The 15,583-nt window shown below is 43.7% G+C and overlaps 1 protein-coding gene across 1 annotated transcript in view; it reads left to right on the top strand.

The window, feature by feature from the left end:
• Positions 1-15,583, top strand: part of CFAP65 (cilia and flagella associated protein 65) — a 126,800-nt gene that overhangs the window by 95,827 nt on the left and 15,390 nt on the right. The window contains exons 30-31 of the mRNA XM_073634344.1: positions 8,220-8,354; positions 14,498-14,788. Of these exons, the coding sequence (XP_073490445.1) occupies positions 8,220-8,354; positions 14,498-14,788 (426 nt within the window). The remainder of the gene's footprint in view (positions 1-8,219; positions 8,355-14,497; positions 14,789-15,583) is intronic.

The following is a 15,583-nucleotide window of genomic DNA, read 5'->3' on the forward strand; positions in this document are numbered from 1 at the left end:
CGGACTAGGAGTACGCAACACATCGCACTGGGGGAGCACAACATATCCCACTGGGGGAGCGCAACACATCGGACTAGGAGAACACAACACATCACACTCGGGGAGAGCAACACATCGCACTGGGGGAGCGCAACACATCGGACTAGGAGAATGCAACACATCGCACTGGGGGAGCGCAATACATCGGACTAGGAGAACACAACACATCGGACTAGGAGAATGCAACACATCGCACTGGGGGAGCGCAACACATCGGACTAGGAGAATGCAACACATCGCACTGGGGGAGCGCAACACATCGGACTAGGAGAATGCAACACATCGCACTGGGGGAGCGCAACACATCGCACTGGGGGAGCGCAACACATCGGACTAGGAGAATGCAACACATCGCACTGGGGGAGCGCAATACATCGCACTGGGGGAGCGCAACACATCGGACTAGGAGAATGCAACACATCGCACTGGGGGAGCGCAATACATAGCACTGGGGGAGCGCAACACATCGCACTGGGGGAGCGCAACACATCGCACTGGGGGATCGCAACACATCGGACTAGGAGTACGCAACACATCACACTGGGGGATCGCAACACATCAGACTAGGAGTACGCAACACATCGCACTGGGGGAGCGCAACACATCACACTGGGGGAGCGCAACACATCGCACTGGGGGAGCGCAACACATCACACTGGGGGAGCGCAACACATCACACTGGGGGAGCGCAACACATCGCACTGGGGGAGCGCAACACATCGCACTGGGGGAGCGCAACACATCGCACTGGGGGAGCGCAACACATCGCACTGGGGGAGCGCAACACATCGCACTGGGGGAGCGCAATGCATCGCACTAGGGGAGCGCAACACATCGCACTAGGGCAATGCCCACCCACCACCATGCAGTATCTCCAGGGATATCTTTCTTGACAGGATCACAGGCGCCATTCTTCGCACATATTGAAGCAGTTCAACCATAAAAAGGTCGGAGGCTGGGGTAAAATATGGAAGCCTAAAGTTGTGTAGCAAGGTGCAAGGATTAGTGGCCATACATTTTAATGCTGCCTCTGTCAGATACCAAAGAATCATCACATCCCCCAAAATGAACACAGTTCTGTTATCAGCAATTTTTTTTCTTTTTTGCACTTTCTTTTTTTTTTTTGCTTGCTGCTGTCTAGTTGTGTTTTCCTGTAAGCAAATCTTCTGTGGAGATAAAAAGGTTTTACATAAAAACATGTTTAGTGCTTTTCAAATGCTATTTATCACACATCACTGCACCCAAAAAGCAGAGCAAACTTTCCTCCCAGGAACACAAATAGATGGTATTAATACATGGACAAATGCATCCCAGTGCAGCATACCCAACCACCAAAATCTCATAGAAGCTCGAACATGTTAATGTCATTTTGAAAGTCATTTTTAACATTTTAAATCTGAAGCTTTCCTTACAATAAACCCTGGTGATCCTGTTCTCAAGGTCTTCAGCCAGATTCTGCTATAGGGTGGCAACGCTCTGTCCCTGTCTTTCACTTATGCCCCTGTGTTGTCACCATGTTACCAGTGACGGCCACTCTATTAGGGGCACAGGGCCGCCGCCACCCTAATCCATGCGCCCGGGCCCTAATCTACATGCAGGACGCATGGATTCCAATGGGTTTTTTTTTTTTTTTTAAGCAAATGATTAGGGCCTGAGGCTCTAATTGGCTTAAAAAAGGGTGGGCTCAGGGTGCAGAGCACTGCGCCCTGAGCCCACCCAGTTGTGTGACATTAGCAAATCAATATTTGTTATTGTTTTCCTGCTTCTCCTCCCGGCCAATCATGAATCAGGACCCGATTGGCCGGGAGGAGAAGCAACCGTATTGGCCGCCAAGGAAGAAGAGACACTGGGGGAAGCCAAAGCTGCTCGCGACCTAGATGTGCGGGGCTGGTGGGCAGACGAGCAAGTGACGGCGAAGGGGGGGGTGTTTGGTTCACTGAGTGACAGGGGTGGGGGGTTTGATTGACTGACGGACCGACCGAACGGGGGGGGGGTGGGGAGGTGTCATGGCGGGCGGTTTGTTTGCCGCCCCCCCAAAAATGGAGCACCAGCCGCCACAGTGTGTCATAGACTTCCAATAAAGACTACAGGCATGGCCCGTTGGAAGGGATTTACTAAAACTGGAGCACTCACAAATCTGGTGCAGCATAGAAACCACTCAGCTCCTAACTGCAGCTTGTTCAATTAAGCTTTGACAATAAAACCTCATTTACATTGGAGCGACTTGTCATGCAATTTGACAGGTCAAATCGCATGACAAATTGCACCCTATTGTCGGCAATGGCACTGTTCAAATCGGTGCAACGCCGACTTTGTGGTGCCGCATCTATTTGAAAAAGTAGTTCCTGCGCTACTTTTGGTGATTTCGGGTGCGGCTTGCATAGACATCTGTGCATGGAGCCGCACAGATATCTTCCAAGTCGCACCTAAAGTCGCACTGACATGCAGCTTTAAACTCGTGCAATTTCAGTTGAAGTTGCACAATTTCAAAGCCGCATTCAATGTGAACAAGGGCTTAAACCTGGAATCTGATTGGTTGCAATGCGCAGCTTCACCAGATTCTGCAAGCACCAGTTTTAGTACCTCTTACCCGCATTGTCTCCTTTGCATTAAAGTTTCTTACCTGCCTGTACACCCTGTACACTGAACTGTGCATGCGCAGCTCAATTTATAATTATCTCAATGTCGGGGTGAATGAACTCTTGCACATGCATGGGAGAGGCATCATCTTGGCAAACAGACAAAGATCAGCACCCAGAAGCCAACTGACTGAAGATATCAGCGGCTGGCAGGGAGCTCCGGGACACCGCAGCACTTGAGAGAAGGTGAGTATAGTTCCGCTTTAAAGAACAAGTTGCACCAGTTTCCAGACACACAAATAGGTTTGCAGAAAGGTGTATAAACCCCATTGCTAGTTTCTGATAACCTTCTTGGTACCGGTTTTGGTAAGATATCTACCTTTTCTTCAACTACAGGCTGCTATATAGTAAACATCATGCAAAGGGGGGGATTTACTAAAACTGGAGCCTGCACAATCTGGTGTTTTTTTTTGTCAATGCTTAATTGAACAAGCTGAGGTTAGAAGCTAATTGACTACCATGCACAGCTGCACCAGATTCTGTGTGCTCCTGTTTTAATACATTTCCCAAAAAATGTAACCTTGGGTAGGTAAAGAATATCTGTGAAAAATGACTACATGAAGGCAAAACCTAATACTGTTAGTTGACCACAAGGTGGCAATGCAGAGCCGCTTTTGAAAGGAAAACTAAAATATCCATCTGGAAAAACAGTGGAGTAAGGAGGCCGCACACCCCAAGAAATGGCAATGAAGCAAAGAAATGATAATTCCCCCAGGGGTTTTTTAGCAGCAAAATTATTGTAAATCACAATCAATTAGTGTATAGAAAATTATTGTTATTGTACAAATATTAAAATACACAAGGTTTTACAAAAATATGAGCTCTGGTTGCAAATCATAGAACATAATCCATCGATTTAGCAACACTATAAAGGGGCGAATCTACTCAATTAGTGCAATAATCCAGCCACAGATAGAACTCCGACAAGTTTCCACCCAATGTAGGAATGGTCTTCTTCAGGGGATTTATTTTATCTAAAAAATACATCGAAAACGTAGAATTGTAGCATGTCATACTATGCAATTGTCCGTATTGGACACATACAATATATTTACGGCCAGTGGATGGAGAGCAGTCTTGCAACCAGAGACTTTGTTAAAAATGGTCCAAAACATTCCGTGGGCTTCCAAAGCCAGATCCAAGAGGAGACTTGTCTTGCAAGAAACCACACTTGTGGCTGTCCCAAAAAGTGAGGCGGAAAGCCACCTATGATGCAATTCCCAAATAGCATAAGTGGATAAAAAGTTTTTGCTGATTCTAATGGGGTGATGGAATGGAGGCACCTTATCAATGTGGATTGCTTTTAGTAGCCCACCGTTGGAATATACAGTGGAAAACACAAAATCGTTGCAGGGTGTCTAATTACATAACGTGACCAATGGTGAGAGTGCATAAAACATGAAGAATCCGTGTCTGTACTCACTGAAAGAAAGGGAGGGTATATTTATATATAATAGTTTTCTTCTTTTATTTGGTTTTATGGTCATAAAAAAAAAGGGCCTGTCAGGCCAAACATCCAAAAATTAAATAGGATAAACCACTGCTCGTTACCCATTTGGGGACAAAAAGGGTCAAAATATGTACTTGCATTAGCCGCCAAAGGTGCACCCAAGACACATCTACTTGTACTCAGTATGCCCATGGAAGTATCACATGGTTCAAGAAATAGGGGTTTATCTACCCCTCCTATGCTCTTAATTGTAGAGCCCTAATTGGAAAATTGGGCACAAGCACCCTCCGCCCCATCCCCATGATACGCACGTCCGGCGCACTCAACCGGCAACGCGCTTGGAAGGGATCCAGGGACACTGCCGACACGGGAATGCCCCCCCCCCCCCGGCCAGAGAATACATCTCAAGGCTTAAGAGAGAAACGGGGAAGCGATTTCCCCATATCTCCCCCTCCTGTGCCAGGAAGACAGAACCTTCAGGTCCACTGGAAAAAAGAGAGAGAGGAGAGCTTAAGTGACATCTGGAGAAACAGAAAAGAATAGAATAATAATAATTAGCACAATAAACATTATTCAGTCATGTATTACAAATTTCTTCTAACACATGCATTATAATTTGGTTACTGCAATATTACTGCCTAATTATTCATCAAAATAGAGGGAGTTGTGTGCATATTTCTATCCATGAATAATGTCTAAATATTGCTGTTTAATCCATATGGAGAAACTGGTGATATCCTTAACTATAAGATCTGTTAATGATAATGATGTGAACCCTTTCAAGAAGAGGGGGGTATAGGATATGGACTTGTTAAGGCCTGGAGGCATTGTGGCTTGTAGTTTAAAAAATGTTCATGTTGGAGCAAAACATTGATCCAATCACCTTATCGATCGGGAATGTGTATTCGATCGAGCGCAGTGAAAGTAACTTTGGGCACCCTGTAGTCATGTTTGAGTACTGCACGTCTTCCAGTTGGAAGGTATCGATTTCCAATTTGCATGCGATTTAATGAGTGGACAAAAAGAATAATGCTCACAAGGGAAGGATTCTACAAGTGGGCAATGTTGTCCACTCATGTTCCTTTTAACTAAAGTATCTACAGCCAAATTTTTTTTTTGTTCAGTTGGGGAAGTAGTGTGGAAGCTTTAGAACACCTGTCAGGGTCTTATTGCTGTCTGTGTCCATGCTGGGGAGATGTGCCCTCTCTGGATGTCCTGGAGATCATTGTCACCGGGATTGGAAGTGAGGGAATATCAAAAATGATGAGTTAACCCTGGAATAGAAGGACATCTTCCAATGAGGACATTTGTTTCAGTGTTGACTAAGAGGGGATTTCCTTCACTTCGGAGAGATTAATAAAAATCTCCTATTGAGGTACAGATGGGAAAAAAAGTGCGGGTGTGTGTATTTATATATATATATATATATACACACACACACTATATTACAAAAAGTATTGGGACACCGGCCTTTACACGCACATGAACTTTAATGTCACCCCAAACTCGCTCATCCATGTCTTTATGGACTTTGCTTTGTGCACTGGTCCAAATCATTTGGTGGAGGGGGGATTATGGTGTGGGGTTGTTTTTCAGGGGTTGGGCTTGGCCCCTTAGTTCCAGTGAAGGGAACTTTTAAGGCGTCAGCATACCAAGACATTTAAGACCAAATAATAAAATCATTCTGAAATTGTTTGACGCAGCTTTTCACAGATTGTTGAACCTCTGCCCCTCTTTACTTCTGAGACACCATGGGGTTGATTTACTAAAGGCAAACAGACTGTGTGCACTTTACAAAATGCAGTTGCCCTCTACAAGTACAATTGCTCCATATCTTAGTAAATGAGGGGAAGCTCTGCTGACTTCCATCATCCAATCATTTGCAAGTAAAATGCTGTCTTTTTTTTTTTTTTTTTTTTGCATTTGATTGGGTATGCTTTGCAAAATGAAGCTTTACTTCATTTACTAAGCTTTGGAGCAACTGCAGTCTATTTGCCTTTGGTAAATCAACCCCTGTGATTCTCTAATGCCGCGTACACACGATCGGAATTTCGGCCCGCAAAAGACCGATGAGAGTTTTTCGGCGGAAAATGCAACCTTGTGTATGCTCCATCAGTCTTTTGCTGGCGGAATTCCAGCCAGCAAAAGGTTGGGAGCATGCTCTCAATTTTTTGGTCAGGAAAAGTTCCTATCCGAAAATGCGATCGTCTGTGGCAATTCCGACGCGCAAAATCCCTACGCATGCTCGGAAACAATTTGACGCATGCTCGGAAGCATTGAACTTCATTTTCTCGGCTCGTCGTAGTGTTGTACGTCACCGCGTTCTTGACGGTCGTAATTTCAGCAGACTTTTGCGTGACCGTGTGTATGCAAGGCAAACTTGAGTGGAATCCCGTCGGAAAAGCCATCATATCTTTTTCTGACGAGAAGTCCGATCGTGTGTAAGCGGCATTAGATGCTCTTTTCATACCCAATACCCAGGTTATTACTAACCTGTTGCCAAATAACCAAATTAGTTGCAAAATGTTCTTCCAGTTCTTCCTTGTTAGTACCACTAACTTTACTATCTTTTTGTTGCCCTGACCCAACTTTTTTGAGACGTGTTGCTGCCATCAATTTCAAAATGACCTTCTTTTTTTCTTAAAATGGTAATTTTTTTTAGTTTAACCTCCCTGGCGGTATGATTATTTCGGATTTTAGGTGCTGAAAGCGGTACCATTATTTTGCATGGAAATTTCGCGTTTTATATTGTAGGTCTGTAAATCTTAACAATAACACACTTAAATCTGTCCAAACCAGAGTCTAGTAGATATCCCGGGTATGATAAAGTTTGAAACACAAAAACATAAATTATAATATAATAAATAAAAATAAATAATTAAAAAAAAAAAATAGTAATAAAATAAATTTCCCCACAATTCACTATCGCTCAATTCTGCAAGTGTTCTAATTTACTATCGCTGTTTTCTAGCTGGTCTAAAGCCACTTTTGACGTAAAGGGACACTTTTTGGTTGCTATGGACAATCTCCAGTTTCCAGGCAGAAAGAACAGTATATATCATGTAAAACTGCATGCAGGGCATGGGACAAAGCACTGGGGACAAAAGGGATGTGAAATCATTTCATACAGTACTGTAATCTGTAAGATTACAGTACTGTATGTGTTATGCTTTTGACATTTTTTTGAATTTGCCACCAGGCTCCGCCCCCGTGCGTCGCGCCGCTCGCAGGGAACGGAGCCTGGCACGGAGAGGCTTCGGAGGAGGACGGAGCCCTCGGACACTGCGGGTGACATCGCAGGATCCCGGGGTAAGTAACGCCGCCCCAGGATCCTGCAATGATCTCCTATTGTGAATAAAATACGGGTTTATGAGATTTGCAAATCATTGCATTCTGTTTTATGTAGATTTTACACAGCATCCCAATTTTTTTTTGGAATTGGGGTTATGGATTAGTCATTTGACTGTGCTCACTCCCCAACCAGAAATTCAGGAAAGTGATGCTGAGTGAGAGGGAGCGCAAAAAAATTGTGCTTGAGGACATGTTTTGTAAATAAAAAAAAAACCCTTAGGCCCCTGTCACACGATCAGGTCTGCCTGTCTGTTTTTCAGGTGGACCTGATCGGGCCACCCATTGTCCTCTATGGGGAGAGGCGGATGTCAGCGGACATGTGTCTGCTAACACCTGCCTGGTATCAAATCCAAAAAGATCGGCTGAAACCAGACATATGGTGATACGTTTGCCATCTCTCCAGTGGGTCGGATCGGACAGGCGGTCCGTTTTCATCCGATCTCCCCATAGAGTAGAGAGGGACTCTGACAGGTCCGTCCCTGCACAGTGAGCAGAGAGACCGACCTGTCATCCGCCTGCTCAGCAGAGATCAGCGGAGCGATCCCCACTGAGCAAGCGGAGTCCATCAAAACGGATCCGCCCCGTGTGAAAGGGGCCTTATTGTGCTTTTTTACAAGGCTTATGAATACTTAATAAAAAAAAAAGAGGAGGGTTTAATACTACTTTAAATACTCAGATTCGTGATTCTGCTTTTTTAAACCATGTAATTTGGAATGCTGTGTTTTATTATTTCTGTACAGGTTACCCAAGAAGAAGATGGAAAAGGCCGTTCCTGTGACCCTTCAACCAGAGACAGGAGAACCAGACAGACAGCCCGGAAAACCCACCAAAGCAATGCAAGAAATGGCTACAGACATCATGGCGGCAGTGATTAGGTGATATGACAAAGCTATTGTCCCCGTTCTGTATTACAGGAGAAAGCTGCAATTTGGTTATTGGTGGAATCAGAGACAAAAGCCGGAATATCATCTTTCAGCCTTGAAATTACATGTTTATAAAATGGCAAGTTTACGTTTCAGGAAAACAGCTGAATAAGCTATTGCAATACAAATATGGGAGCTGTTTTACCTACAAAAAAAAAAATATGTAGTTCTGTCCATCTGTAGTGAGATTTACACAGCTCTGCCAGACAGTGGAGCCAGCAATGTTTTGCAGTTAAAGCAGTGTGCTGTGTGAAGGAGTGCGTGTCCCTTCCCTCCAATCGGCTCTCAGAACTCTCCTCGCTGAGGTCTGCAGAGTGTAATTTCAGTTTGACGCCCCCTTTTTTTTTATGAACACTCAAGCAGGCTTTATAAAAACAGCACTTTGAACAGATGTAGAAAAGAGGAAACTGCAGATAAACAGGTACAACTTAAGTAGGAGAATTTGTTTAACCTCCCTGGCGGTAATCCCGAGTGTGGCTCGGGGTTAAATTTCAGTACTATTAGCGGTAACGCCGAGGCACACTCGGGATTGCATCTCAGGATCCTGGTCCAGATTACTTATTATTAGATATTAAATATTAAATAATAAAATGTGGCGCTATACTAAGTACTAAAAGCTAAATATGTGCAACTCTCACCATACCAGGAAGGTCCAAATTTAGGAACTCACCATACCATACCTTGTCCCCAGGATCCTGCGATGTCCCCCCCCTGTGTCCTTTGCGCCATGCCTCTGTGTGCCAGGCTCTGTTCCTTGCGAGCGTCGCAACGCATGGGGCGGAGCCCGGCGGCAAATTCAAATAGTACAAAATACATAACACATACAGTACACTGTAATCCTACAGATTACATTACTGTATCAAATCATTTCACATCCCTTTTGTCCCTAGTGCTTTGTCCAGTGCCCTGCATACACTTTTATATTATATATATATATTTATATATAGATAGATATATCTATCTATATATATAGATAGATAGATATATCTATCTATATATATAGATAGATATATCTATCTATCTATATATATTCTTCTTTCTGCCTGGAAACTGGAGATTGTCCATAGCAACCAAAAAGTGTTCCTTTACATCAAAAGCGGTTTTAGACCAGCAAGAAAACAGTGATAGTAAATTAGAACACTTGCAGAATTGAGCGATAGTGAATTGTGGGGAAATTTATTTTATTATTATTATATTATTATTTTTTATAATTATTTATAGTTATTTATTATATTATAATTTATGATTTTGTGTTTCAAACTTTATCATACCCGGGATGTCTACTAGACTCTTATTTGGACAGATTTAAGTGAGTTATTAGTAAGAATTACAGGCCTACAATATAAAACGCCAAATTTCTATGCAAAACAATTGTACCGCTTTGAGATTTAAAAATCTGACATAATCATACCGCCAGGGAGGTTAATCTCTGTGTATCACCTGAGGCCAGTCACATCATTGGGGTATATGGAAGGGTTTACAACCACTTTAAGGCCTGATTCACACTTATGCAGGTTGCAGTTTGCATATTGCAGGTGCATTTTGCGTTCTTCAATACATGCTTTTCATCCTTTAACCTCCCTGGCGGTATTCTCGAGTGTGGCTCGGGGTGAATTTTCAGTACCAAAAGCGGTAACCCCGAGCCACACTCGGGATCGCATCGCAGGATCCATTCAAAGTTACTTACCTTGTCCCCTGGATCCTGCGATGTCCTCCCGCTGTGTGTGCGAGCCGCGTCCTCCGCCGGATCTATCACTGTGCCCGGCTCCGTTCCCTGCGAGCGCTGCGACGAGGACGGAGCATGGCGCCAAATTCAAAAACACAGTACACATACACACTGTAATCTTACAGATTACATTACTGTATAACATTATTCACATCCCTTTTGTCCCCAGTGGTTTGTCCAGTGCCCCGCATGCAGTTTTATATTATAAATACTGTTCCTGCCTGGAAACTGGAGATTGTCCATAGCAACCAAAAAGCATCCCTTTTCGTCAAAAGCGGTTTTAGACCAGCTAGAAAACAGCGATAATAAATTAGAATCACTTGCAGAATTGAGCGATAGTGGATTGTGGGGAAATTTGTCATCAAACACTGAAAGTAATGACAGCGACAATTCTGCAACTGAGCAAATTTCAGTGTTTTTGATTTGATTGCATTATTGAAATGTATTATTATTATTATTATATTATTATTTGTTATAATTATTTATAGTTATTCATTATATTATAATTTATGATTTCGTGTTTCAAACTATATCATACCCAGGATTAGGGCTGGGAGATTTTCAAAAAAATAAAAAATCTGTGATTTTCTTAAAAAAAAACTCGATTCACGATTCGAATCGAGGTTTTTTTTTTTTTGGACAACGCGCCGGTCCTGAGGAGCTGCGAGCAGGAGTTTTTAGGCTTCGGCCTAGTCCGCGGTGTCTGGCCCCGCAGACTAGGCCGAAGCTGCGGCCTCACCTAAAAACTCCTGCTCGCAGCTCCTCAGGACCGGTGCGGTGGAAAAAAAAAAATATCGATTTGCTTAAATTCTTGGATGGTTTTTCCGACGGAATTCCGCTCAAGCTTGTCTTGCATACACGCGGTCACACAAAAGTTCTCTGAACTTTCAACTGCCAAGAACGCGGTGATGTACAACACTATGGCGAGCCGAGAAAATGCAGTTCAATGCTTCCGAGCATGCGTCGAATTGTTTCCAAGCATGCGTGATTTTTTTTTGCGCATCGGAATTGCATACAGCCGAACGCATTTTCGGATAGGAACTTTTCCATGAACCGAAAATTAGAGAACCTGCCCTCAATCTTTTGCTGGCTTGAAATCCTGCCAGCAAAATACCGATGGAGCGTACACACGGTCGCATTTTCCGACAAAAAGCTCTCATCAGAGTTTTGCTGGCGGCATTTCCGATTGTGTGTATGCGGCATAAGAATTACAGGCCTACAATATAAAACGCCAAATTTCCATGCAAAACAATTGTACCGCTTTGAGCATCAAAAATCTGACATAATCATACCGCCAGGGAGGTTAAAGTCTATGGAACCATAAAATGCACAGATGTGAACTACATCCATAGGAAACCATGTTAAATGGACTGTAGTGTGTTTCTGCAAAACCGAAAACACGCTAAAAAATGCCTAGGTGAGATCCAGGCCTAAGGGCTTATTTACATGGACCCGGCCCTGTAGAGCCATGAAGGGCCATTTGTTTATCTTTTTGTACTAATATATGACTGTGTGCAGGCGGCCCATGTAAGTGAATGGATACTCATTGGCTGCAAGGATTCATATGCACAACTGAGTTTGACAGGTACGCAGGGATGGGTGTACACAGCATGCACAGGCTCTGGGTCGGTGGCCAAGGATCCATCCTTCTATACATATCAAAAAGCTGTGCAGGTGAGTCCCGACAGTTGATGCATCTTCTATTTACTTATATAGGCTGCCTGCATGCAGCTACATGATAGTATAAAAAGAAAAACCAACGGCTCTTCATGCCGAGTAAATAAGCCCTAAAGCTGAAGTGTAATTTATTTATTACAGGTACTTCTATAGCGCTGTCAATTTATGCAGAGATTTACATATATTGTACATTCACATCAGTCTCCGCCCTCGAGGAGCTTACAATCTAAGGCCCCTTAATTCACATTCATACACACACATACTATCACCTTAAAGTGTAACTACGCTGCATCTGAGCACCACAAACCAAAAACACTATCCAATTCATTTTTAATATTCAAAGCGAACTCCCCCCATTTATCCATGTCTCCATGCCTTATTGTGCTGAGAAATCACTTTGAAAAACACCCCCTTTAGCATTTCTGGCCTTGGCCATCTTGAGTAAGGGCTGATGATTCATGTATCATTTACTTCCTGGAACCCATCTGCCCTTAGATCAGGCATATGCAGGCAGGAGGGTGTGCTTAGCTGAGAAAGCCCCTCCTCCCCTCCTGAACACTCCTGGGATGTATGAGATCATTTGCCTAGGCCTGGAAACCAGGAAGTATTTGAAGAAATGTAAAAAAAACCCAAAAACATAAATGATCTACTTTTCTACCTATTTACTAAGGATATCAGAATGAGGAATAAAAATTAATCAAATGATTGAGAGAATGAAGTTCCACTTTAAATTTTGTCTTCCCTGGTTCCTCCCACCTCCCCCATCAACATAGTTACATTGTAGGTGAGGTTGAAAAAAGACACAAGTCCATCCAGTCCAACCTATGTGTGTGATTATATGTCGGTAGTACATTTATTCTATTTTTATCATATATATTTTTTTAATTATCGATGCCTCCCGTTGAGACCACCGCCTGTGGAAGAGAATTCCACATCCTTGCCTCTCTTACAGTAAAGAACCCTCTATGCAGTCTAAGGTCAAACCGCTTTTCTTCTACTTTTAGTGAAGGGCCGCGTCTCTTTTTAAACATGCTAATGACAATTTTACCTTTTACGTTTTTGATCAGTTAACTTATTTTAGATCCAGTCATGTCATCACTGGGTCTCTGTGCAATGCAGGCAGATCATGGCTGGTGGATGAGGCTGGCGGGGTGCTGTACATAGCTTTCTGAAGACATCAAAGCCCCCTGCCCAGTGGGGGCCACTCTATTAGGGACGCCGGCCCCTAGTCTACAAGCAGGGAGCGCCAGACACATGGATTCCAATAGGGTTTTTTTTTTTTTGCTAAAAGCACATGTTAAAGTGGTTGTAAACCCTTACAGACCAATTTGTGCTGCAGGTAAGCCTATAATAAGACTTACCTGTAGCTATCCAGGATATCTCCTAGACCTGCACGGTTTAGGAGATATCCCCTGTATTTGCATGTGCCGACGTCATCAGCACATGCGCAGTGCAACAAACTGAAGCAACGGCGCGCTAGTGCCATTGCTTCAGTGAGTGTGCCATTACTCTGCACATGCGCGTGAATGACGTTGCTGTGATTGGCCGGAACCGCAATACCCGGAAGTAACCCCCAGGAGTGATGTCGCCGGCCGGTGCTGTGTACGGGCACCGCAGCGAGGGCTTCGATCTCAGGTGAGTATTACATAATGTATGTATTACATCTCAGGTGAGTATTACATAATGAGCTAGTATGCTATGCACAGGTGTTAGTTTTTTGTTTTTTTTTCAAAGTGGGTTTACATCCACTTTAAGAGCCGGAGGTTCTAATTGGCTTAAAAAAAAGGGTGGGCCCAGGGAGCAGAGTACTGCACCCTGAGCCCACCCACTTGTGTGACAATAGCGAATTAATATTCAATATTGTCTTTCTGATTCTCCTCCCGGCCAATCAGGAAGCGATTGGCCGAGAGGAGAATCGAACGTATTGGCCACCGAGGAGGAGGCACAATGGGAAGCTGCCATGGAGGAGACGCCCACGACCAAGAGGGGGTAAGTGCGGACTGGTGGGCGGACAGACAGGTGAGTGATGGGGGGGTTATGTGTTGTATTGCCGATCGACCGATCGACGGGGGGGGGATTTTGACTGACGGACCGACCAAAGTGGGGGGGTGGGGGAGGTGTTGTGGCGTACCAGACACCCCTGCCTCAGTACGCCATTCAACAGCCCTCAGTCCTGGTGCAAGCAGTGGACTGGCTCTTGGGATTTACCAGACCTTTTGGATTTCCTAAAATCAAGAAACAAATAAGGAACTGTTATATACCGTATTTAATGATCAAGACATCTCCTGTATTGTGGTTGTTATACTGATTTTTTTTTTAAATTGAGTCTAATAGTAGGCATGTGTCTTTGGCCCTGGTACCCAACCTGTGGCCCAAGGGCTGCATGTGACCCCTTTGGTATATGATGTGCGGCCCTTGAACCTCAGCAGTCTGTAGTGGGAACATTGATTGGGGTAATAACTATCTCTATCAGCCTCATGTAACATCTTCCCAGTTTCGTATTGTCTTCTGCAGCATCTCCCCACAACAATGTATCCTCTGACAGTCCTCTCAAGCATTACATATACATTATGTGCGGCCCTCTGGTGATGTCAGGGGCTGTTTTTGAGGCCCCCTTCATCTCATACATTGACAACTGCTGCTCTATGATGGAATTTTTCTTTCATCTACAAGATTTCCATTGTTCTGGCAGGAATCTCCTGGATGATAAGCAGTTTCATGAAGCGTTGGAGGAGATACAGAACGATCCTCTGCCCTACTTCAGCCAATTTCGCAGCCAAGAAATCTCCCCTAAAACTTCCAGCATCCCATTGGCTGAAGAATCAAGTTCAGAACATACGCCCTCCGATGTCATGACGGCGGAAGCAGAGGAGGAAGAGGACAAGTCATCCATGTCTCAGTTCATAACGGTCCCAGAACACAGAGAGAGTGACGCAGAACAAACTGGTTTAGGACAAGAGGAACTGAAAGAAACAATCAAAAGGTAAATCACACTTGAGATTAAGGTGGGAATAGTAATTGAGGTTCCAGTAATGACCATTTTGTTCATTACCCACTAGAGGGCGCTTATACATCACACCTTAAACTGGTTACTTCTGTCTGTTCACATTGGGGTGGATTTTCTAAAGGCAAATAGACTGTGAACTTTGCAAAGTGCAGTGTAAATACTTGACTGCATACGCTGCCATATAAAGTCTTTAGTTAAAGTGGAACTTTAATTGAAAAATGTGGACAGACAAGACTTTTAATGCAGAACAGACATGCCATGGGGTCAATTTACTAAAGGCAAATTGCAAAGCGCAGCTGCTCCAGAGCTTAGGAAATGAGGTAATGCTTCACTTTGCAAAGAATACCCAATCACATGCAAGGAAAATTGAAAAAAACATTTTTGCTTGCACATGATTAGATGATGGAAGTTAGCAGTGCTTATGCTCATTTACTAAGCTCTGGAGCAGCTGCAAATTGCACAGTCTATTTGCCTTTACTAAATCAACCCCATTTTGGGGATCTTTATTTTGCTTTTTTTATTATTGGGGCCCTTTCACACTGCTTCGCTGAAAAAAAATGCAGTAAAAAGGTGTATGTGTTTTTAGTGCATTTTCTGGCTGCCTGACTCCCAGCATGCACCTGTGAAACATGGACATGTGACTCAAAAAGCGCACTTAAAATAGCAACTATCGTGTGTTTGTGATGCGTTTTCCATTCATTTTGAAGGAGAGGTGTGCTTTTTAAACATGCAGCCATCCAATAATTTCCCTTTGGGATTATCAAATTTTTC

The sequence above is a fragment of the Aquarana catesbeiana genome, linkage group LG06, assembly GCF_042186555.1.
Source record: "Aquarana catesbeiana isolate 2022-GZ linkage group LG06, ASM4218655v1, whole genome shotgun sequence".
In the NCBI taxonomy this organism is placed as follows: Eukaryota; Metazoa; Chordata; class Amphibia; order Anura; family Ranidae; genus Aquarana; species Aquarana catesbeiana.